The sequence below is a fragment of the Notechis scutatus genome, chromosome 2, assembly GCF_049901735.1.
Source record: "Notechis scutatus isolate UNSWTSFEM ecotype Mainland chromosome 2, rNotScu1.2, whole genome shotgun sequence".
Taxonomy (NCBI): domain Eukaryota; kingdom Metazoa; phylum Chordata; class Lepidosauria; order Squamata; family Elapidae; genus Notechis; species Notechis scutatus.
The window spans coordinates 19,348,745-19,374,697 of NC_142010.1; the positions used below are offsets into that span (position 1 = coordinate 19,348,745).

At 40.3% G+C, this 25,953-nt stretch overlaps 1 protein-coding gene across 2 annotated transcripts; it reads left to right on the forward strand.

Moving 5' to 3' along the window:
• Positions 1–461: 461 nt before the first annotated feature.
• Positions 462–25,143, forward strand: DHX16 (DEAH-box helicase 16). Of its 2 annotated transcripts, XM_026685906.2 has the most exons (20): positions 462–800; positions 2,962–3,227; positions 3,311–3,458; positions 4,820–4,876; positions 6,287–6,541; positions 7,564–7,788; positions 8,968–9,156; positions 10,397–10,507; positions 11,871–11,986; positions 13,864–14,074; positions 16,306–16,404; positions 16,498–16,650; positions 18,261–18,401; positions 19,340–19,502; positions 19,758–19,876; positions 20,636–20,703; positions 21,327–21,489; positions 22,412–22,573; positions 23,500–23,673; positions 24,889–25,143. In XM_026685906.2, the coding sequence occupies exons 1-20, from the start codon at positions 597–599 to the stop codon at positions 25,015–25,017; spliced, it is 3,153 nt and encodes a 1,050-aa protein (XP_026541691.2). In that variant the 5' UTR covers positions 462–596; the 3' UTR covers positions 25,018–25,143. The 2 variants fall into 2 exon arrangements, 1 of the variants encoding a protein (XP_026541691.2); XR_015747437.1 differs by lacking the exon at positions 24,889–25,143 and having other exon boundaries at positions 508–800; positions 21,286–21,489.
• Positions 25,144–25,953: the final 810 nt, after the last annotated feature.

Sequence of the window (25,953 nt, forward strand, 5' to 3'; positions counted from 1 at the left end):
CTAAGGTTAAAGTTTTTGGGGTTTGGGGAAGAAACCAGAGTCAGGTAGAGTATTCCAGACATTGACTACTCTAAATAAATAAATAAGTCGTATTTCCTGCAATCAAGTTTGGTGCGGTTAACCTTGAGTTTGTATCTATTGTTTTCATACTGATTGTTTTTCATAGATTGTTTTTCATACTGATTATATAATATAATATTATATAATATGATTCATATAGTTTTTCATACTGATATTATATTATAATATTATATAATATGATTCATACATATTGTTTTTCATACTGATTGGGGATGATGGGAATTGCAGCCTGACGAGGGTTGTTAAAAAGCACTGTTTACATTAGAGCGTTTTAACTGGCTGCCTCTCGGGAGTACTGGACTTCAACTCCCATATTTCCATTTCAGAGACTGACAAATTCGAGTGCAACGTACGTAATCCTACTTTTTTTTTTTAACGTCGCTTTAAGATGACGAAAGTTTCGCCTTTCTCGGCTTGCTGATTGGCTCCCAGCAGCACGAGCCCGGAAATACTATCACGCATTTCGAAAAGCTGGGGGTGGGATAGGAGAATTGGGGGTTCAGCATCCCGCTACAATGGCGGGCGAGTTGGAGCGCTGGGTATCGAACCAGCTCCATACCCTTCTGGGGCTGAGCGAGCGCCATGTCGTTGCTTTCATGGTGGGCCTGGCCCAGCGGAGTCGGACTCCGGAGGATTTGCTCTCTCGCTTAGAGGAGACCGAGACGCTACGGGTGACCGAGCCCACCGCGCGCGCCTTCGCCCAGCAGCTCTGGGAGCGGGTGAGACAGTTTGGCAGTTGAGCGCGCGACCCTCTTAGAACAGCGGGACTTGGGTGGTGGTGGTGCTGCGAGGGGCGGGGCTATCGAAAAAGGGGTGAGAAATAGGAAGTGCTCTATGGAGGCGATAGATCAAGGGTCTTCAAACTTGGCAAGTTTAAGACTTGTGGACTTCAACTCCCAGAATTCCTGAGCCAACATGACTGGAGGAAGAATTCTGGGAGTTGAAGTCCACAAGTCTTAAAGCGGTCAAGTTTGAAGACCCCCTGCGATGGATGGATGGATGGGATACATAGATGGATAGGATATATAGATGGAAGGAGAGGAGAGGAATCCAAATCGGTATTAACATTTTACAAAATAGATGTAAGCTTTCCTCCAAGTATTCAAAAAAATTTCCTCAGACAAAATGGGTGGAGTGGAAGAGAGAGTGTTGAGAGTGTATACCAGATTATATACCAGATTTGAAATTCTAGACCTAGAAAATCTAGAACTATGCCGCCTTTGGTCCGATCTAAGTATAGTATATAAAACCATGCATTGCAATGTCCTACCTGCAAATGAATACTTCAGCTTCAATCATAACAATACAAAAGCACACAATAGATACAAACTCAAGGTTAACCGCACCAAACTTGACTGCAGAAAATACGACTTCACCAACAGAGTGGTCAATGTTTGGAATACTCCATCTGACTCTGTGGTTTCTTCCCCAAACCCCAAAAACTTTAACCTTAGACTGTCTACTATTGACCTCACCCCTTTCCTAAGAGGTCTGTAGGGGGCGTGCATAAGCGCACCAACGTGCCTACAGTCCCTGTCCTATTATTTCTTTTATTTTTCTTATATATACCCATTTCATGTATTCAAAACTATGTATATACTTATACCTATTATCTTGTAAGCGATTGACAAATCAAAATAAATAAATATCTCAAGGGACATGATGGAGAGCCCCCAAATGTGCATATGGAGATCTTAATTGGTGCCGAGAGATGCAAAGTTGCAAAAAGGATCCTTTAAAATTGCTAGGAAGACAAAGCAAAGAAATTATTGTTTCCCCTTTTTTTTAATGTGTGAATCAAACTCTCTTTAGCTTTGTAGGTCTTAAGGTTTCTTATCTAACATAAAGGATCCAAACCAGTTTTCCTGAATTTTGCTTTGAATTTGAAAGCTTGCAATTGTTCAATAACTATCAAAACCACCTGTCATATGGAACACGGTTATTATACAATAGTATAGATGGTATCCCTTGTCCCTCCCCTTTCCTATTTTCTTCTTTGAGCATGACTTTCAAATTGTAGACCTTTTTTCACTGATTGTGCATGTATCACTCTGATACCTTTTCCCACTGAGCATCAGAACAGCTGTAGAAAGAGCTGTAATTATAGATAACGATAAAGAAGGACCAAGAATGTGAAGGTACTGTATTTGATTACTTGAATCCACTTATTAAATTCTGTTATTGTAGCTCATCTAAATAAAGAATTTTCTTTGTATGGTCCAATTGGGGCTGAAACATTTCCTTGACAATTATGAAATCTTAACCAGGAAATGCACTGATTGGATGGACACAACCTGATAGCTATCATCAGGGAGCTGATGGGAGTTGAAATTCAAAATTTCAGAAGGGCAACAACATCACTTTTTCCTAACTTCAAACTAGTAGTAGTTCTCCATACAGCTAGAAATGGATTTTTTTTTTCTGCAGAAACTGATTCTTTTTTGGTGTTCCTGCTCCATAAAGATGGTTGCACCAGATTCCATTATTTTTTTCTTTCTTTAGAAATTCAATAGGAAATAAATGGAAGTGTGAAAGTAAGTTTTGAAAATAATATATTGCATTAGTGATTTTGTGTTTTCAAAGTATTTTGCATGAATTTCCTAATGGTAATCTCTAGAATATCCCATCAAGTTGGTCAACAATAAATGGAGGGTGTAGACTTCGTAACACATCCAATTAATGAAATCTTGGCAGAAGTAAGATGTGAATATTCCTGAATTTGATATTTTACTCAAAATTAATTCAATATTACATATAGACTTTGAAAAGTCTTCTAGGCTGGTGTTAAGGAATGAGAGCTATATTCTCTGGATATATGTATAGAAATTACAATGTTTTGGAGTTCTAACTGATTTGTTCACTTTCTCTAATGGTTGGTAGGTTCCACACCAGATGCCACAGGAGCGTCCAGCCAGATTAGCTGAGCAACAGGCCTTAGCCTTGCAGCAAAAGAATCGTTCATACACCCTGTTGGAAGACAGTGATGATGAAGAAACCGGTAAAGCAGCCCGGAGCTCAAAGCGTCATCACCCCTCACAAGGTCCTGAGGGCAAGCAACGGAAACGGCACAAACACCTGAGGCAGCGCAAGGAAGAAGAGGAAGACAAAGACTCTGATGAGAAGCCTAGCGGAGAGGACACGGGACGGTGAGCATCCATCTCTTTGCAAAAAGCAGAGTTGTGAGGGGGAAAAAGGAAAGCCACAGACATTTTTGCTTTTCTTGGCCTAGGATTCCAGAGGAGGAGTCAGAGGATGAATGGGACCGGAGTGAACGAGAGCGGCTGCAGGACTTGGAAGAACGTGATGCTTTTGCAGAACGTGTTAAACGCAAGGACAAAGACAAGACTCGCAATATCCTCGAGCGATCAGACAAGAAGGTGTGGTCTCGGCCTTTGGATTTTGCTTTCGTATTGAGGAAGCCCTTCTTGGTTGCATTTGTCCTAACTGTTCTGTCCATTCTTTTCTTATATCACCCATTTTTGCAATAGGAGCATTTCATCTGGGGCTGGAGAAATTAGGTAAAAATTGGATATCGGAGAGCTGAACACACCTGCAAATATATACATATGGACATATCTATATCTGCATATCATTATGAATATTACTGCTTATATACATGATGATGCTACTCAGGCATAAGCAAGATGCAGGTTTTTTTAATATAATGCTTTTTTTTTTTAGCCACGCTAGCCAAAATGCAGACTTGAAAGAATGTAAACCTAAAAAGATTCCTGAATATGTTTTTTGGAACAGGAATCGGACATAATTCTCTATGTGTCTTTGTAGGTATCATTTCCACTTTCTGGGGAAAGTTGAAATAGGGAGCTAAGGAAACTTGTGCAAAATTACTGAACTGGGTGATAATTTGCAGAAGTTTCAGAACTTTGTATACAACTTATGGTTTTGATTTATTTTTAAACCATGGTAGTCCGTATTCATCATTGTGCAAGACTAATGGCTAAAATTTTAATACTGATTCATTGAGATATGGAATCTTTTATTTCAGTCCTGCCTTCATTCCCAACATGGAAACATGTGACTGATTCCTTTTCAATCACTCACAAATCTCTGCTATTCAAGCTGCAGAGTTCTCATGGTTTGGCCTTTGGTGGTATTTTCTTCCTCTTCTCATACCTGAGAAATATACCTAATAGTTATATTATTTAGAAGAGGCAATTCCATTTTCTTGCTGAGATTATTCCCAACTTTTCTATAAGTCTCTGCTTTCTGCTTTGTTGTATGCCTAAATCTGTAGTCCTAAAAATACAGACATATGACCCCAATTGAGCCCAAAAATTTTGCTGCTCAGTGAAACTTCATTAGGTAATTTTTGCCCATTTTACAACATTTCTTGCCACAGTTGTTAAGTGAATCTTCAGTTAATAACACAGTTGTTAAGTGAATCTGGCTTCCCCATTGACTTTGCTTGTCAGAAGTTTGCAAAAGGTAGCTCACATGACTCCAGGACATTGCAACTGTCATAAATACTAGTCAATTGCCAAATGTCCAAATGTTGATCACATGACCATGGGGATGCTGCAAAGGGGATGCTGTTTTGTGTGAAAAACGGACGCAAGTTACTTTTTTTAGTGCTGTTGTAACTTTAAACAGTCACTAAATCAACTGTTGTAAGTTGAGGACTACCTGTATTGCATCCAACATTTGTTAGCAAGGATTTTTGGAATTGCTGTGTTTTGAGTTATATTGTATATTTGTTTCCTGATTATGTCGAGGTTAGGCATATGAAGAAGCTCAAAAGCGTTTAAAGATGGTAGAAGAGGACAAAAAATTCATGGTAAGAGCTTGATTTTATCATTGTGTTTAACATAAAAAATAATTGAACAATGAACAATAATGAGGTATTGATGGAATGTGGGAGAGTATAATAGAGACACAGGAAAAAAGTGAACCAAGATGAGTGACATACCCTGATCAACAAGTCTGGTCTGTAAGCAAACTTCAAAACTTTAAAAAATTCAAAAAACAATGTATCTTTTTGTCAAGCCAACAAGACAGTAATGAAAATATGTTACAAGAAAATGTTATTAAATTTTTCCATGTTATAAACTTTTAATACTATTAATTTATTTAAGCCCAAATAGTAAATTAGAAATATAATCTAAAATTTGACATTAGATATACCAGTGTTTTCCATGTTATAAACTTTTAATACTATTAATTTATTTAAGCCCAAATAGCAAATTAGAAATATAATCTAAAATTTGACATTAGATATACCAGTGTAAAAAGTAAAACTCATTGGTATGGTGCTCAAAACCTAGTTTTTATGGCCATTCTCTGGCTATTGCCTCTGTAGTTTTAGGTTTTTCAGATTTGAGTAAAATGTTAATACACTCAGAAAGACTCTCTTCCTGTTTTGGATTTTAGAATAAGCCAGATAATATCCTGCAGAAGACTCATAAAATTCACAACATAATGAAATATGGATCCACTGTGTCTAAATCAATATCATTACAGGGGCAAAATCTTTAAGAAATCAGGGTTTTTTTTAAAAAAAAATCCATCATTTTGAAAAGGCTATTTTGTGCTTACTTAAATATAAACTATTAAGATATTTATTGAGCTGAAAATTGTAATTTTTCAAAAAGTTACAGGTAAACACAGAATTTTGACTTTGGCCATTAATTACTATATTGTATTATCACATAATCTTTGTTTTATACAATTAAATGTTGATGTCATACCCCATGGAAAATACTCAGGATCAATGCCAATTTGACTGATCTTTGGGTCACCTTATAATTATATATCTGCAAAAGATTCATTTGGGATTTCCTGAAACAATCCTTTTTAAAAAAAATGTATATATGCAACTGAAATATAATAATGCTTAGCCAAGCCTGCATTTTCAAGGGCATTTTGTAAAATTTCACCAGTAATTGAGCTATGTTATTTTCTGCAAATGTAATCCAACTTGGAGCTCCATATAACATTTGAGACGCAATTTTTGCATTAAAAACCTGTACTGCTGCAGGATTAGTTCTGCCTCTTGAATAAAAATCAGAGCCATCATAGTAGATTTTGCTTTCAAAAATATTGCCTTGCAATGACGTTGCCCGAATAGAGCACGATTAAATAAAATGCCCAAATAATGAATGAAAATTGGGCTTTAGAATTTCTTCTAAAAACAAAATCATTCAGACTGTTACGAGGATAAAACTCTTTTGCTCTTCCTATACGTCAGATTCCAGAACTACGTAAGAAATCCCGTTGGGAGTATTTAGCCAAACGAGAAAAGGATAAAATGGAAGATTTGGAAGCAGAAATAGCAGATGAGGAGTACCTCTTCTCTGAACAAGAACTAACAGCTCTTGAGCAGCAGGAGCTGGAGTACAAACGCAAAGTGCGCGACTTGGCCAAACAGTACAAACAGGCCGGAGAGCAGGAGAAGATGGAGAAGCACAATCGGTACTACATGCCAGAGGAGAGCCGCAGCAAGGTAAGGTGGTGATGTATGCAAAGTTTGGAGCCAGGAATGGGTGAGGTGGCTATTTCCCTCTTATGAGTGGTGGACCAAAGAAGGACATCAAATATTGTTTTTGGATTATCCCGGTGGTCTCTAGTTAAAAGTTCGCAACAATCAGAGCTAGAACAGACCTCTACCTAAGGTAACCTGCAGGTAACCAGGGCCCAACCTGTGTGGGGCTAAATTGCATTTAGAAGCCTGCTGGCAACCAGTGGAGGATCTGTATCACTGCTGTAGCATGTTTTCCATTGCTGAACATTAGCAAGCACGCAAGTTGCTTCACTTAGAATCAACTCAACAAACTGAATATCGAAGACCAAATGTTTGGTAAATTCTGGCTTTTGTCTTCACAAGCATCCAACAGGACAAATGAGGGACACAAAACTCAGAACAATCCTTATCAGTCCCACTATCTGAAATATACTTTGTTAGCAACAGCTTGTATTTCTTGCAATGTTTCTTGCTATCATTTTATCATTTTCTGGACTTTTTCGAAACAAAGTTTACCTATATTAAGAGAAGCTTCTCTGTCTTTCTGCTGGTTGGTTTATTTTTGATAGGATGTTATCTCCAAATTTCATATCTTAACCATTTTATACAACATTAAAAACAAAAATAAGATGTTCATTATCATGAGACAAAAGAAAAAGGGTCTCCCAGAACTTGAAAGCCAGTTCTTCTCTAAATATTTCTGTTCGCTTTTATTTCTGCCACATCAGATTAAGCCACTGTGTCTGAAGCCAAGCACTGAGTTTCAGGCCTATTGCTTGCTGTCTGTTTCACCGGATTCTGGTTCTTGGATCAGTTGACAGAATGTACAAAAAAAAAAAACAAAGGCATTTTAATGCTTCCTGAAATTACATACACTCGGACATATAACTCAGTGCACGTATACTTCTGAAGAAAATGTGGAAAAAAAATATAGCACTGTTGAACTAGAACTTTGGCTACTGAGCTGCTGAATGCCCTGGTGATTCTTTGATTTTGTCCTGCAGAAGATTCCTGATCGCTATGAGGAGCCCCAGGCAGATGATCACATGGCTCCAAGAGATGAGCAGCGGCGCTGGGAGGAAGATCACATTGGGGCAGCTGCTCTCCGTTTTGGGGCCCGGGATGCCAATCAGCGCCATCCTCGCAAAAACTACGAGTATGTTCTTGAGGACGATGAGATGATCCAGTTTGTGAACGCTGTGCAAATGCGGGGCGCAAATCAGAACAAGGTGAGAAGATGCAGGCTGTGAAACAGAAGACGAGACTCTGCACATGCTAACATAGCCAGGAACTCTTGGTGGGAATTCAGATCTTGTCCCTCGAAAAATACTTATTTCTCTGTGGGATGTAAGGATCGATTTATTTATTTCATTTCTTTATTCAATTTCTATAGCTGCCCTACTCAACAAAGTGACTCTGGCCAGTTGATTAAAGCAGAGTTCCCCAACCTTTTTGGGTTGGCGGCCCAGAACAGGGGGAGCGAGGAATCGGGGGATGGTTTTTGTGGGAGGGGCAAGCACATGTGTGCGTGCATACGCATGCACAAGCGTCACAACATTCATGGTGATACACGAGTGGGGCCACAACGAGGCTCGCATGAGTGGGGCTGTGCACATGCAGGCGGAGATGTGCACACCATCCGGTCACTCCCACGGCCCAGTGATGATTAGTCCTGGCCCAGTAGTGGGCCACGGCCCACAGGTTGGAGACCCCTGGATTAGAGATCTGACATGGACAAGTGCCTTAGAGGCAAAAGCTGGGGAAACAGCTCTGCCTCAGCAGGAGGGAATTCTAGAAAATTGGAGTTGATTTCAGTGAATCAGTGACAGGAAGCTATTTATTAAGGATCACACTGTTATTCAGAGCATAGATAAGGAATCTAGGATTTGACAGTAGCAGAGAAGTAGAAATAGCAGAATCTTGCAAGTGTGTTTGTTTTCCTTTCCCCGTCCCTCTTAAATCCCAGTGAGTCAGGGAATAGCTATCCTGTCTCTTCCTGATATTGTATCCATTCCCAGGGCTCAAGGCCCGCTTCTGTCCTTTTTGGTTTTGTAACAGCTTCTGAATATTTCCCTCACAGCCATCACTCTCTGTATTAAACTGCTGCATAAATATGGGTGACCAAAGGAAACTCTCAAAGCTGAGTCAGACTTACTAGCTCAATATCTCTATAGAATCAATTAAGGGAATCAGATAGATTGTCTCTGGGTTGTTATCAAGCAGTATGAAGGATTGCGCCTGACAGCTTTGACAGGTAAACAAAGATAAACGCCATCGATTTATGGTGCCTTCCACATTCTGCTTGTGGTATCAGTTTTGTCCAGGGATAGGAAAGATAGAACCAAAGAGACACTACCCGTTCTTGTTGATCCGGGGAAACTCATCTAACTCTGCTTCCTCTGTGCCAGGAGGAGAAGCCAGAGCTGTCCCAGGCTGAACTCAAGAAATTGTCTATCCAGGAGGTGCGCCGCAGCCTTCCTATTTTCCCATACCATGAAGACTTACTGGCCGCCATTGCTGAACATCAAATGCTCATTATTGAAGGGGAAACTGGCTCTGGCAAGACTACTCAAATCCCACAGTATTTGTACGAAGAGGTAACTCAATAGGAAAGGGGAGAATAATTAATTGCAGGAGTGAAGGAGATCCGTGGTGAAGCTTACAGGAGGGAAATGCTGCTTCTTAGGTCCCTACTTCATGCTAGGGATTGGTGTTCTGAAAACAGCAGGGGCCAATACCCTACTTCTGTAATTGTAGACCTGCATACAATATTAGGATTCAGTCTGCATTGCAATTTGGTTCTCCAAAACGCTCAGTGAGCTGCGGTTGTCTTTGACTGGACTTCAGCTTTTCCTGTTCTCTGCCCCAGTGCCTTTTCCTAGAAATCATGGTGGTCACTGGCCCAGGGTTGCTCAGGCTTAGAACGATGTATTTAGACATGTATTGTTCTGAGCTACAAACAAAACTCAAGATTCTAGTTTGTAAAACATTTGGTCCATGAGCATTTTTTCCTAATTTCTGGCCTCCTTTCCAACTGAAACTTAGGATTTTAAAATTGTTAATGGGGCAAGAATCAAAATGAAATGATGGAGTTTTTTTTTTTTTTAAAAAAAAGCACACATCCCCTCAAATAGTTATTTATTTTATAAGCTGCCCCAGTTGTTCAAACTTTGGACAGTGTATGTAAGGAAATTAGTAAAACAATATGTTAACATTAAAAAATGAAATTATCATTCACAACCTTCATGGCAAGCCAGAAATCCACTGAAAAATAACATTGTACCAACCAGAACTAGAAGGGAAGGTAGCATTTTCTACAGTATCTGTGTTCTGATTTGGCCACATCTTGCTTTTTGACACATTCTTAAAAAAACCCACATTTTCCTTTCCACTCAAAGCAAGTTGGGTGTTTACATTTCCAGAGATGTTCTTGAAAAATGGGTTTTGATTTTAGTAATATTTAAAATGTACATAAAATTACTGTATTAAAATGTCTGAATCAGTGCTTTGGGATGATTTACGCAGAAGAAACAAGTTTATTTTTCATATTTGACAAACTCCCAAGTGTTCCATTTTGCGCATATTAGTATATCCATAAAGAATTGAATGTGTGAATCCAGTGATCCCAGCAGGAACAGAATTTTAGCACACACACAAAATTTATTCATATCATAAATTATTGAGTGTGGCCATGAACTGCTGAGTGTAAAATCCAGCGGCCCCAGTATGCATAGTATTTTAACTCCTAACAAACCATTTATGCACATAACAACTTTGGTATTGAGATCTTGAATCATGGAGATTCTCTCTCTCTCTCACTCTCTCTCTTCCTAACAGGGTTATACCAAGAAAGGAATGAAAATTGGCTGTACTCAACCGAGGCGAGTGGCAGCTATGAGTGTTGCTGCCCGTGTTTCCCAGGAAATGAATGTCAAGCTTGGAAATGAAGTATGTTCTGAAGAGGGAAAAGGGAAGGGATTGAATCTGTGTAGTTTATATTACCAATCCTCTTAGCCAGTTTATAAGCCCTAACCTAATTTTGGGATGTCCAATAATTATTTTAATGGCAGCCTATATCATTGGAGAAAAAGTTGGTTCTGTGGCATGAGAATGTTCATACCCAAATAGTGAGGAGCATGTATGATTCATCGGTACCGCAAAACATGGTGATGGTACATTGAAGGACAAGTGTACCTTGAGTTAGTCTTGAGATTGATTCAGTTCTATTTCCAGATTGGAGATAGCATACCCCCCAGATACTAGTTGTAGATCTACAGTGATGGAAGGAGGGGCATACATATCTTCCCCCACTTCCTCCCCTTAAGCATCTTGTTGGTTGATCCAGCAAGCTCGTTCTATGTAGGCATTATCATAAACCTTCAAATAAAAGCCAATGTGTCCATTGTTCAACCTTTTTTTTTTTTTGCCATGGATCTAAAGTCAGTGGTGTGCTGGCCATCATAGTATTCTTTAACCTCATAACAGTGTCTGTTTCTCCAGGTAACATTGTAAGCATTAAGATTTCCTTGGGAGAGCAGTTTAACTTCTTGGATATGTCCGCATTGTTTTCTTAGCAACAATTAGGGAAGTGGCTCGCCATTGCTTTTTCGGCATGTTTTTTTCAATTTCCAGTCTCGCATGTAACCCCCAAATTTGTTGGTGTTGTTCCATTCAAACACTAAACAGGATTGTAACCGCTCAGCTTTCTGAAAAGAGCCAAGATACTCCCACCAGAATTGTCACAGATTATGTCCAGCATCTTAATTTGAAAGATGAACTAGAATTTGCTTTATATGTTCATTTCTTCCTTTTGTATATAGGTAGTCCTCGACTTACAATCGTTTGTTTCAGGACCCGTTGGAAGTTACAATGGCACTGAAAAAAAGTGACTGATAGCCAGTTTTCACACTTACGATCATTGCAGCAGGTCACATGATCCAAATTCAGATGCCTGGCAATTGGTTTATATTTACGACGGTTGCTGTGTCCCAAGGTCATGCAATCCCCTTTTGCCACCTTTTCACAAGCAAAGTCAATGGGGAACCCAGATTCACTTAACAACCGTGTCAGTGTCCCTAACTTAGCAACTGCAGTGGTTCACTTTAAAAACATGGCAAGAAAGGTTGTAAAATGGGGCAAAATTCACTTAACAACTATCTCTCCCAGCAATAGAAATCTTCGGCTCAGTTGGGATTGTAAATTGAGGACTACCTGCATTTCTTTGAAGGCTGCCTTAATTTGAGTTAAATAGAATTCCATGGACAAATGCTGCTGTGTGTGTAATAAAGACAGCTCTGTGCCCTTCCCATAGGTAGGGTACAGCATCCGTTTTGAGGATTGCACTTCAGAGCGGACAGTGTTGAAGTACATGACGGATGGGATGCTTCTCAGAGAATTCCTCACTGAACCTGACCTGAGCAGCTATAGGTGAGTAACAGCAGTGGACACGTGCACTAGTAGCTTAATCGTGGGGAATGAATGATGCTTGCTTGTTGGTTTGTTTTCAGATAAATAGCTAAACTAGCTTTGGATAGAACGTCTTAAGAGGAAGGAATTTTCATATCGGAAAATGTGGAATGAGAGAACGGTGGAATAAATAATTCAAATCCTGGGCTATGCAGCATAGAATAGACTTTCTATAAATTATATATAAATAGAAGGTATTTCTATTGGGGACAAGATAAACTTTCTCAGGGGTCATTGAGAGGGAAGCTATTACTTATTACCCGCTCTCTTTCCCGGATGACACATCTTACAATTGGTGTTTTGAGTTCTGCTTTCTCACTAAGAGCAGGGCTGTCAAACTCTGGGCCTGCGGGCCGGATGCATCATGCGCTGACCATGCCCACTCCCAGTTTAGCAAAGGGGGGGAAAAAATCCTCGATACATCACGTGATGCCACTGTGATGGTGTGAGTTTGACACCCCTTCACTAGTGGCATCCAACATTGGGTTAGCAGAAAACATAAATTGTGTTTTTAAGAGACTTCAAAAGTATTCACATGTAAAATGGGCTCCTTGAGACTCAGGAAGGATTAAGTCACTTGTTTTACCTCCATTTCCTTCCGAATGCAAAGAGGTCTGATCTTTTTGGCCCTGCCCACTCTGGTGGGACATTTTGTGGGCCACACAAGATGTTGGAGGGTTGTATGTAGCCCCTTGATGTCCATTTTCTGCCCTGCTGACTTGAGGAGTGGGACACTTGTGGACCACCAGAGGTTGGTGAACTAGAGCTCCCAACAACTTTGCCCAGAATGGCCAGTAGGAGGAGATGCTAGGAGCTACAATTTGGTATTTTTTCTTCCTAACTTTTTCCTACAAGTGCCGGGTCCACACAGCTGAGCAATATCTAGACATATTCCCATTCCCTACTTAAAATCTAGCTGGAATATGTTTTCTGTTAGATTCTTCTTTCAGTTAATGTCTATTTACTGGTCAGGTTAGGTTTGTTTCTTCCTTCAAGTTCCTGTTATTGTTTTCTTTCCATTCCTTTTGCATTTTTTGTTTCTCTAACTGCTGATTTTTCTTACAGTATTTTACTTGTCTTCCTAGTGATTGGCCTACTCATGCACTACACTCTAAACTTCAGATAAAGAAACACAATTGCTATGTTCATTTAGCACATTATACCCAACGACATGTTATGCTTAAATATTATAACAAAATAATTTTGGTTAATGCTGGGTTTCCCATAGCAAATTAAATTGCGCTACTCGAATCTGTTTTAGCTCAAATCTTACCTATTAGTCAATGCGACTAACTATAAAAATGAACGATTTCCAAATTCCACAGAATATTGCTAAATTTTAAAATTGCTCATGGAATAAATTGAGAAATGAGTGAGCAAAACCATACCTATGCTACGGTTTTCAAACATAACGCTGAGCCCAAAGATGGATGTAGGGGGATAAATGATATTTCATGGGAGGGTCTGATTTTAGAATTGCTGCAGAGAGTGCAGTCTATTTTAGAGCTTGCTTTGGGACCATAGTTAGAAAAAAAGTCTCCACAGTTCTGAGAGTGGTGAGCAGTGTGGGATCATAGTGATGAGTAATGATCACTTAATGAGTAAGCTATGGTTTTGAGAGATCTAGATTCAAGGCTGGTCTCTGTTGCAGAGTCCTTAAAATTGTAGTCTTTGTAGTAGGCTATAAACTGTAGTCTTCCTATCTTAGTATATATTTAAAAAAAGCCAACACTGGGCTGATTTTAAACAGACCCAAGACTGCAAAATCCCTTGCAAACGAGTACAAATATTGCATGAGTGTTAACCAGCACCACACCCTTTTCTGCCTTGCTTTCTAGCGTCATCATCATAGATGAGGCTCATGAGCGCACGCTGCACACTGACATCCTGTTTGGCTTGATCAAGGACATTGCTCGTTTCCGGCCCGAGCTGAAGGTGCTGATTGCTAGTGCTACTCTGGACACCGAGCGCTTTTCCACCTTCTTTGACGATGCTCCCATCTTCCGCATCCCGGGGCGCCGTTTTCCTGTTGACATTTATTACACTAAGGTTAGCAAGCACGAAGTGTTTTGTGTTTGTTTGTTTGTATGTGTGTAAAGGGATGAGAGACAAAGTGATCAAACCTCAGTGGGCATGGCTGGGAGGAGAGCATGTAAGATTTCCAGAATGCCAATTCCTACATCCAAACTTGAATTTATATGCTCATAAATTGAAGTGGTAGATTGTACCACTCTTCGTTTTATAGCTGTTGTGTGCTGCCACCGCATCACAAGCTTTATTCTCATACCTGGATTTCATTCTATTCAACTTTCCTAACTTGGCTTATCTTTTGTACAATCGCTATTTCCTACAGGTAGTCCTTGATTTATGACCATAACTGGGACTACAATTTTTCAGATACCCTTGCCCTATAACAAGTCTTTCTAGTTTCACAGAATTAGAGCAAAACGAGCAAATAGAACCGTGATGGCGAACCTATGGCACATGTGCCACAGCTGGCACGCAGAGCCATTTGTGCTGGCACATGAGCTGCAGGAAAACTTAACGTCACTGGGCATACGTGCACCTCACAGCTGATTTTCGGCCTCCCAAACGCTTGAGGAAGGCTTCTGTAGGCTCTGCAGGCCGAAAACTAGCCCCGTTTCATCACTTCCTGTTTTTCTGAAAATACCGGAAGTGACGAAACGGGTTTTCGGCCTGCAAAGCCTGCAGAAGCCTTCCTCAAGCCTTTGGGAGGACGAAAAGAGCCTCAAACTGGCCAAAAATCAGCTGTGAGGCGCAGTGCCGATAAGGGGTGGCAGGGGTGGGTGGGTGGGGATTACATGCGCATGCGTAGGGGGTGTGGGGGGGCGTGCATTGCCTTCTGGGTGCTGGCACGCGAGTGTGAGCATGCTAGCACACACACAATTTTTGGCACTGGAGCTCAAAAAGGTTAGCCACCACTGCTATAGAAGAAGCATATCTAATCCAGAGCAGAAAAACTGAGTGAGGAACAAGGACAAGCAACAGTAGGAACCATGAAGGGAGATGAAGTGTTTCTTTAACTTAAGAAGAGTGACAGGTAATCCTCAGTCATCCTGCTGTTCTACTGCCCCTGCCATCCTCAGTTGATCCTTGCCGCCTTCCTTCTCCCACTGCTGCAAGGTCTGCCTGACCTGCTGAGCCAGACCTGCTTCCCAAAGCCATATCCGGCCTTGTCCAAATCCTAAGCAGCCTTGTCCAAATTGCACGCAGCCTTCTTGCAAGGCTCTGGGAAACTTCAAAGCCTCATGTGAAGACCACACGCGATTTGGAGAATGGTGCGTGCGGCCTTGAGAAGAAAGCCTGATGCAGCCAACAGCCACCTCACGAAGGGCCAGGTCAGGCATGCCTCATCAGCAGTGGGAGGAAGAAGATGGCAAAGGTCAGCTGGGGGTGGCAGGGCCAGAGGAATGCAGGTCGAGGCAGTGGAGCGGAGGGCACCACCAGGACAGAGCTGCAATGGGAGATAGACGGGGAGGGTTGAGGTGCCTCTGCGGGCAAATGTTGATCACATGCAGTTATAGCAATAGCCCTTAGACTTATATACCGCTTCACAGTGCTTCAAAGCCCTCTCTAAGCAGTTTACAGAGTCAGCCTATTGCCCCCCAACTATCTGGGTCCTCATTTTACCCACCTCGGAAGGATGGAAAGCCGAGTCAACCTTGAGCCGGTCAGGATCGAACTGCCAAATTGCAGGCAGACAGCAGGCAGCAGAAGTAGCCTGCAGTACAGTGGTGGGATTCAAAGATTTTTACCCCCCGTTTGGTGGGCATGGCTTGGTGTCTGCGCTTTGCGCACATGCACCAAATGCGCACTTTGCGCAAAGCACAGAGGTGTTTGCACAGGCACAGAGTGCACAAAGCCTGCACTCTCCCTGTTGCTTCTACAGCTGCCACACAACCCTCTGCTGTGCAGCGCACAGCAGTTACGCTTCAGAAGCAGGGAATAAAGGTGAGTAGGGGAGCCCGGGTGAGTGGGCACAACAGCAGAGTGGCGGAGAGAACTGGTTCAGTCTCCGCTGCTCATCGGCGCTACCGGCTCGGCAGAACCGGGTCAAAGTGGTAGAATACCACCACTGCTGCAGTACTGCACTCTAACCACTGCACCACCGCGGCTCATTGTGCTGTAACTTTGGGGATTAGGTGTAACTGTCATTTGTTCAGCCCTGGCATAACTTTGAATGGTTGCTAAACAAACCTCAGCCACTAACTGAGGACTACCTGTAATTTGATCGTCCTCCCTCTGCCTCTTTCCTTCAGGCACCAGAGGCTGATTATTTGGAAGCCTGTGTGGTGTCGGTGCTGCAGATTCATGTTACTCAGCCCCGAGGGGACATCCTTGTGTTTCTTACAGGCCAGGTAAGCTCTTGTGTGTTTTCTCCTAATTTACTGCCATTACTTATCAGTATTGTAGTATAATAAGCAGAGCTTAACTTCCATTTTTAATGGCAGGAAGAAATTGAAGCCTGCTGTGAGATGTTACAAGATCGTTGCCGGCGCTTGGGCTCCAAAATCGCAGAACTTGTGGTCCTCCCAATTTATGCTAATCTGCCCTCCGACATGCAAGCCAAGATCTTTGAACCAACCCCACCAGGAGCCCGGAAGGTAAAAGCTGGTTGTATAAAGCAGGAAAGAAAGGTCTTCCTATTTGGGGCCAATGTGTGCAGCTTTCATTATTTAGAGCAGGGCTCTCCAAATGTGACAGCTTTAAGACTTCAACTCCCAGAATTCCCCAGCCAGCAGGTTGCCCAGTTTGGAGACCCCCCCGAATTAGAGAGTTGCATTTGAGATGTTTGGAAAAAGAGAGAGTGGAGAGCTTTGGCCTAAGTGCTGTGTTTGGGGAGATGTGGTTTCAGACATCAGTTGTTTAGTATTCTATTTTGTTGCTTGAAGGGAATAAATATTGTGAGGAGCTCTTTTCGGTACTCCAGTGCTGTAGTAGTTGAAAGAAGATGAACATTAGGAGTGTGCACAAAAGAGAAGAGGTTTTGCTTTGAGAATGAGATAAAACAGCCAGGTTGGCAGTGTTAAAAGAACAAACTCTGAATTCCTCAAGTGTTGTATGTTCTATTTGCTGAACAGTTCAAGTATTTCACTATAGAGGCAATAGGAATGCAAAACAAGTATCTTCCTAGGGTGGAGTAATAATGTCTGATGACTGCGATCTAATTCTCTACCTACACGAAAGATTGAAATGAAGTCTTTTAAAGCCTGCTGTTAACTCATCACAGAAGCTCCACAAAGAGCAATACTGTACACAGCATTCAATAGAGACCACAAAAACAACAGACAAACAAAAAAAACATCTCTAGCTCTTAGCTTGAAATCACTCTCTCTTCATATTGTCTGTGAATAGTGCTTATTTCTGTATTTGCAGCCTGCCAGGAATACTCAAGCATTTCACACACACACACACACCCCTTCTTCTTTCATCTCAAGCCAGTAATACAGGGATGTAATTGATCTAATACACTTTACTGACTGTCCTGGATTTAAAGAGGGGGTGGGGAATCAGAAAGTCAATCACAGCATGAAAGAAAAGGACTCAAGACAATTTTTTTCGTCTCTGTAGTAAATATATTTGAAGCTGCTTTACTGAGACCTACAGGATGCCATTTGTCGTTTATTTGTATTAGCTAATTCTTGGGCAGAGATCTTTCAGCAGCTTGTTCCATAGAATGCTTTTAATGAAGAAATCAGGTTTACCGCTGGACTTCCTTCAGTAATCATCATTTTATTTATTTGTTTGAATAGTCAATTTGAATCATGGCGAGTTAAAAAAATATAAAAACAATCCATGGTTTTTTTTTAAAAAAGACATGCAATATATAAATAAGCTACAAAATGATACGTTACAGCAAATAAATTAGCTAAGAGAATCGCATTCCAGCTAGCACATAGGTCCTCCCCCAAGGCCCTATAAAAGGCCTTCCAGAAGACCATCATCAAGCTTCTAGAACAGTGTTTCTCAATCTTGGCAGCTTGAAGATGTGTGGACTTCAACTCCCACAATTCCCCAGCCTTCAAACTGCCATGGGTAAAACATCTTGTTCCAGGGTTTAGATGCCATGATTAAAAAATACTGACTTCTCTTTTGAGCACCCTTCATGTCATGTAATTCGGGTATTATAACGTAAGAGATTTATAGTGAAATTTTAAGTTAGGAGAAGTAGCTGCCTTTCACAATCAGTTATGAGTTTCTCTTCTCTCCACAGGTTGTTGTGGCCACAAACATAGCAGAGACATCACTGACCATAGATGGCATAATTTACGTGATTGACCCTGGGTTTTGCAAGCAGAAGAGTTACAACGCTCGCACGGGCATGGAGTCACTTATTGTTACCCCCTGTTCTCGGGTATCTGGTATTAGTACTTAACGTCCCCATTCCCTTCTCCATCCAATCTATCTCATTTGCTGAGCTTGAATGTCTTCAAAGTTATCTGAAGCTCTCATTTAATCTGGTTCACTTATTCGTGCTGGTGTTAATTTGTTTGCAGGAAGTAATTTGTTAAGAATGTAGTTAATCTGGTAACAGTTAAAAAAAAATCACAGGATAAATCAGAGATTTGTGGTCTATAATTCTGTAAAGCTATGAAGCTGTACAGAAATCACTTTTGTAATATAACACATCCATGTAATGGTATTCACCAGCCCACCAATGGTGAAGCTCTAATCCTGCAGGAGCCTAAAGGAAAATAGAAAGGGTGCATAACATATAGATCAACGCAAGGATTGGGCAAGGATTGTTAAGAGAGTATTATGGTGTCATATAAATTCTGTTGTTGAGTCCTGTGATAATGGAGCCATTAATAAAAAAATGATCAGAGCATCTTTTCTAATTGCAGTTACTGAATGTTGAGGAAAAATTGGGATTTTCTGAAATGTAGGTTTTTGAAATACACTTTAATCCTTGTGGACATTACTTTAATCCTTGTGGACATACCAAGAACTTTTAGAAATTTCTAGTGATGGTGTGCTTGTGTAGATTTTAACAGGCTTACAGTTTATGCCAATCCACATAAATTCTGTGCAGCTTACATTTCTGCCATATGTAAATGTTAAAATAACAAAAAATAATCAAGTCAGAATTGATGTAATTGAACGGATGATCAATTATCTTAATTTAGCTGTAGTAAAGATAAATGATGAGAGAAACATTTATTGCCATTTACACTATGAAATTTAAGATTCTCTTTGTTATTTTTCTCCTACATTCACTCTGGAATCTGATGAAATAACCGTTCCAGTTCTCACTGATCTCAGTAAAAACACACACTTCATATTCTCCATCAGGCTTCTGCCAATCAAAGAGCAGGTCGGGCAGGCCGTGTGGCTGCAGGGAAGTGCTTCCGTCTCTACACAGCCTGGGCGTACAAAAATGAGATGGAGGAAACCACGGTGCCAGAGATTCAGAGAACCAACCTTGGCAATGTAGTGCTTCTTCTCAAAAGCTTAGGTGTGTATTTTGGCAATCTTGGGTGGTAAAATATGAGGATTGCATGCGCCATCATAGAATACGTTACAAAAATATGGGGATTGCATGCTCCCATCTTAGAATACGTTACAATGGAAGTGGAATCATTTTTAAGGGTTAAATTTCAGAAGATTTATCTTATTATAGAAGATGGAAATATCTAGGCTCAAGATCTTACAGAAACTAGTAACTTGTATATGCAATACTTAGCCGATTGTATTTCTTATCTTTCTTCAGGCATCAATGATTTGATTCACTTTGATTTCATGGATCCACCACCCCACGAGACTCTAGTATTGGCATTAGAGCAGCTGTATGCCTTGGGGGCCCTCAACCATCTTGGTGAACTCACCAAGGTATGATTTCTTATTCAAGACTATCTTGTCAGGGCAGGAGACTTACTTTGAAAGTAGAGTCTATCAGCGGGAGTGAAGTTAGAAGTTGGAAAAGAGACTGAAGCTTCAAATTTGTATTCTAATCCAACTATACTTTCTAGTTACTCCTTAGTTTAGGTTCCACGGATACAAATTATTTTCACTGTGTTCTTCAAAGATAGCATAAAAGAGGACTTGTCACTATCACATCAACAGTAACAGGAAAGATTTTTGTTCATCCTGATTTGAGCACTAAAGTGTTCTATTTTAAGTAGGTGGGCCTGAATCAAGATTGCTTTTCTGCTACAGAATAAACAAAGTCAAATAAATAAACAAACAGACAAACAAACAAACAAATAAATGGTTGTATCTCAGCTCAGTATAGAGTTATTATTAGGATAAAAGACCAAGGATATACGAAGCTTTGAGGAATTTGGAAGGAAGTACCTGGTTGCAGAGAGAGGAAACAGAAGTGCAATGAAGAATGGCAGATATCTGAATGGGTTGTACCTGCTTATTCCTTTCTATTCTTAAAGAAACAGAGGCCTGCTGGGATGGTTAGTGATAAGAACCAGTATCACAAATGTCTTTAAGTTGTCGCACACACAACTTCAAAATATTTGTCTATATATTTCAATCAGAAATAGTGTTTTGACTTGTTGGGAGGGGGAGAAATATATTACACTTGCGGGAGGTTTTTGTCCTTTAATTGAATTTATTACCTCTGCATCTTGTATTTAGTTGGGCCGGAAGATGGCAGAATTGCCAGTTGATCCCATGCTCTCGAAGATGATTCTAGCTTCTGAACAGTGAGTCCTTCTCTGCTTTTCCTGGGGTTTTTTTCCCTTAATATGTTGAAAGTGGCTTCGGCCTTGTTAGCATTTTTTCAGGAATCACAAGTGCAACATACTGTATCCATCTCCTATTTCTTAGTTCAATCCCTAATTCCCTACTACATTCTTCCCAGAACATTCCAACATATTTGAACAACAATGATTATCTAATTATGAAAATCCTATAGATGTAGAGTATTTCTAAAATTTAAATAATAAATTGTAAGCATAAAAACATTCCTGATTAAGTATGGATAGAATTGAAATAAATTATTATGATTAAAAATGCTTCCAATTCTTGAGTAAAATTTTAAATATTTTACTTTCTTTTTAAGAATCTACCTGCCTACTTGATATTAATTGATGTGTTTCTAAAGTTTCATTTGTTTAACTTTAGAAGATCTGATTTAAACTGTGATTTTAAATCATATTTTTCGTTTAGCTTTTCATCAATTGTTAATGTATGTCTCCTTTCAGTCTGCCTTTTCTCCTTTTTCTTCTGAAGTTTTCTGATCGCTTTTATTGCTGCTGTTCAATTTGATTTTGTTTCTACCACAGTAAAACCCAACATTACTCTTTCTTTACTGGAAATTCCCCAGATACAAGTGCTCAGAGCAAATCTTGACCATTGCTGCTATGCTTTCAGTCAACAATGCCATTTTTTACCGTCCTAAGGACAAAGTGGTTCACGCTGACAATGCCCGCATGAATTTCTTCCTGCCGGGTGGAGACCATCTGGTTCTTCTCAATGTTTATACTCAGGTGAGGATGAAATGTCAAGGCTAGCCTGGCATCCCATTTTTAGAATTGCAATTCTTAGAATTCCGAGTAGGGAATAATATTTCATATCCTGGATGGTAGAGGTGGATTAGTGTAAGAGAGGAAGAAATAACTCCAATCTTTGATGAAAGTTTCATTAGATGACTTTTTAAATCCCAACCAGCCTTGCATTTATTGTAGAGTTGTATATCAAAGGTCCCGTTATTTAAAAAAAAATAGAACAACCTAATAACCTAATCAAGGAATTACCAAGGAGAAAACCACCCCACCATCAAAATTGGCAGGGCAAACTACTGTATATAAACAAGGAGAAAACCCCACTCTTTTCTAGAGCTGATGATGTTATGTAGTTGGGAAATATATTCTCTTCTATTGAATACTTTTTATTGTAGAGGTCATTCAGAAGAATGATAATTAATGGTTGCTTCTTCTCTGTGTGCTTTATAGCAGTTCTAGGATATTAGTGTGGGGTTTTCCAGAGCTCTTATGGCATTAGGTTCTACTTTCAAGAGATACAAAATGAGTGTTTTCTGGGACTGAGGACAGTAGCTAGTACAGATAGGTTATTAATAGTAGAAAAAGCGTGGGGCCTGCTGTGGTGGTTAGGGGTAAGGTTAGGCCTGCAGTAGGCTTTCCCCACCCAAGGCCCCCCATGTTCCACTTAGTAACCTGCGCATTCATTTAAAAACCACATTGGGAGAGCAGGGGTGGGGGGATCATTAAATGACATGTTTCACTTAATGTCTGTCACGATTTCCAACTGTAATAGATAGGGCCCATCACAGTCATAAATCAAGGACTACTTGTACTCAATACTGTGTGGTCAAGTCACTAAGAATATGGCATTCCTTACCTGAAATCCCAGCAAGCCTTTGATCTGTTTTATTCCTCCCTTCTCTCTTAGTGGGTAGAAAGCGGTTACTCCATGCAGTGGTGCTATGAGAATTTCATACAGTTTCGTTCTATGAGGAGAGCTCGAGATGTGCGAGAACAGCTGGAAGGTTTGATGGAACGCATTGAGGTGGATATTACTTCCACTGAAGGGGACTACATTCCTATCCGCAAGGTAAAAGCACCCGACATCTGTTATTTTCTTCTGCTCTGGATTTCCAAAGTCCCTTTAGACCAGGGATCCCCAACCTTTTCGATGCCGCGGCCCGGTTCCGAGCGCCAGCTGGGCGCGACCCGGTTCCGGCGTCAGCTGGGCGCCATCTTTTTGACGAAAATCACTTCCGGTGACGTCACCGGAAGTGATTTTTCCAAAAAATGGCGGTGCCAGCGCTTCTGGTGAGCTTTTTCGGGTAGAAATGGCTTTCTACCCGGAAAAGCTCACCAACGCTGGCGCCGCCATCTTTTTGATCGAAAAATTGCTTTTTTACCAAAAGATGGCGGCGCCAGCAACCAGCGGCCCGGTAAGGCTTGTTCCTCGGCCCGGTACCGGTCCGCGGACCGGCGGTTGGGGACCCCTGCTTTAGACAATGTATTTGGCATAGCCACCTATTTTAGAAACCTTCATAATGATAATCACTTTTTTTTTAAAAAAAAGCCAGTGATTTCTAAAATTGCAGGAGGTACTTATTGAATGTTTATTTATTGATAGTATTTTTTTAACTTTGTTTTTCATTCATTATTTAATCTACAGTCTATAAAAATAGCTTATTTTGCGTTATTTAAATTACAATACAATGAGTTATATCCAGATTTCGAGTAGAACCTTTGAAACTGAAAGTTGGTAGTGATTAATTTAAGCTCAGCTGGTTTCAACACACTGACTCATAGCTTGACATCTGAATCCAACTTAATGTATTAATCATGGTTTATTGAACAAGTCATACTAGCCTGGTGGTTTATAAGCCATATTGGATGGATTTGCACAAGATGCTAAGCAAAAATGAAAGCCATTTATGATTTAACCGTCTGTAATTTCAGCCATTGATACCATTTATTTCATTGTCTGCCTCACATTGGGCCCTTCCTGCTCTGTTTCTATAGGCCATAACAGCCGGTTTCTTTTATCACACTGCCCGGCTAACCCGCAGTGGTTACAAAACGGTCAAGCATCAGCAAACAGTGTACATCCATCCCAACAGCTCCTTGTTTGAAGAGCAGCCCCGCTGGCTCATTTATCACGAACTGGTCTTTACCACTAAGGAATTCATGAGACAGGTGAGTTCTGAACCTTCTCAAGAAAAAGCTTCTCCTCAGAGATAAAACGTTGTCTCTGCTCAAAGGAAAACTGACGTGTGAATGTAGCAGGCGCTTTAGTTCAAATAAAAAGGTTGCCTTTAAGCATTAGAAAATATCCATTTTTGACAGTTGAAATAAAGGAGGAGCTGAACGCTTTGCTTGTGAATTTGTAGCATTTTATTGTAGGCTTCCTACTGAAGTGTCGAATAAGAGGTTTGTGTAATATGGAACTAGTTTGCTCTCTTGTCTTTTCAGTGGACTTAGTTCCCTGTTCTATTCTGGTCTAACTCAATATTTTATATACAAATCACTTCACGTTGTTGTTGCTGCAACGGTAAAGACAGAGGTGACTTCTTATTAGTGGATTAAATAATTAAAAGAGATGGAGGAGAGATTCAATAATCGGGTATTAGTGGGACTTTTGTGGAACAGCGATCCTGGATTTCCTTTACAGCCAGTTCAGTTACCCTCCTTCTTACATCTGACACATCACACTTGACCACCTTTCCGTGGCCCTTTGACCTAGGCGATAGGCTAGTCAAATCGGCTATGGAACCAGCTTCACCCCATCCACATCAGCCCATCCCGCTCGTTCAAACAGGGAAGGTAGGCTAAAATCCTATCAGTCAAAGGAAGGAGCAGGAAGAGGGCCTTTCTCTGCCGCTGCCCCTACATTGTGGAAAGACCCCAATCACTTGGCCTTCCGCAAAGGAGACAAAACTTGGCTGTACGGCTTTGTGTGGGGAACACAAAGGCCCACACAACCATGGGGCTGGCTGGCCCCACGAGAACTCCACCCACCTGTATTAACAACTACTAACTCCCCATCTTGGAATGTTTCAACTTTGGAAACTTTCATAATGTTGTTTTTATAATTATACAATTTTTAATCCCAAATTATTCTGATTTTAAAGTTTAATTTTATTGATACTGGACACCACCCAGGGCCCTTTTTAAAGGGAGATGGGCAGTTAAGAAATATTCAATATTTATCATCCACCAATCCATTATCTATCTATCATCTATCTTATCTATCATCTACTGTATCTTATCTATCTTATCTATCTATATCATCTATCTAATCTGACACCTATATCTTATCTAACCATCTATCTAAATCCAGTATGTTTCTGTGTATCCTGAGACAGTGCTGAAATCAGACTCTAGCTAGAGCTGCTTTTGTGTTGTTTGCAGGTGATTGAAATTGATAGTACGTGGCTGCTGGAAGTGGCCCCTCACTACTACAAGGCCAAAGAATTGGAAGATGCCTCAACCAAGAAACTGCCCAAGAAAATGGGGAAGGCACGGGAAGAGCTGGGATAAAAGAAGGACTTGCCTTCAGTTCTGACTATTCTGGTGCTCAATAGCACCTTTGGACACTTTTTTGTAGAGCTATATAGTTTTGCTGTTATTCAGAGGCATAAAATAAACACCTTTTTAAAAAAATAAGCTCCCCTGTGTTATTTACTTTCATTTTCTTTCTAGACAAATTTAATCTTTGCTTTAAGAAATCAATTTCTTCTTTCAAAAGACGCTTTGGAATGCATACAAACAGAATTCAAATCTTTTCAAATCATCTTCAACATTTTAAGACAATCATTTTCTTTGTATCCTGACGTTTTATGGGATGTAAAGGTGGCATCCATGGAACTTTTATCTCATTTTATCCTTGCTCATTGTAATTTTGGGATATAATTATTAGCATAAAGACTTCCTATAAGTTCTGTGGCTGAGTAGGCACTTGAACCTCATTCTGTTTGGGGCACTTTGAACCCAGCATCAACCCAGCGTAAGTTTTTCTGTTCCATTAAAATAAGCAAATAAGTACTTTGGGTATTTTTTTCTATTTTGTTAGGTGAGGGAGTAATAAACAAGAATAACCAGCCATGCTTGATACTGAGAAGCTGCATCCCCACACCTGTTAGAAATCTTAATATATCAAAGCAGTATATCAAATAAACTTTTCCATAATTCAGTACCAGCAAGCAGAAAATCTTTGTAGTATGTAGTGTGTTTGATTCCATGCACCTCCCACAAAGCCCAAATTTGTGTGTTCAAAGATGCTAATAAAATAGAATGGCATGCAGATATGTGTTGTAAGTAGCATACTCTGAAAATAATTTTGGGAAAATTTTTAGAATATGCTACCGGCAACACTTACCACAAATTCAGACTGAAGGGAATTTTCCATTCCAGACTGAGACATTTGATAGAGGGGTATTATGCAACAAACCCAAACAAAGCTCTGTTTTCTTCAGT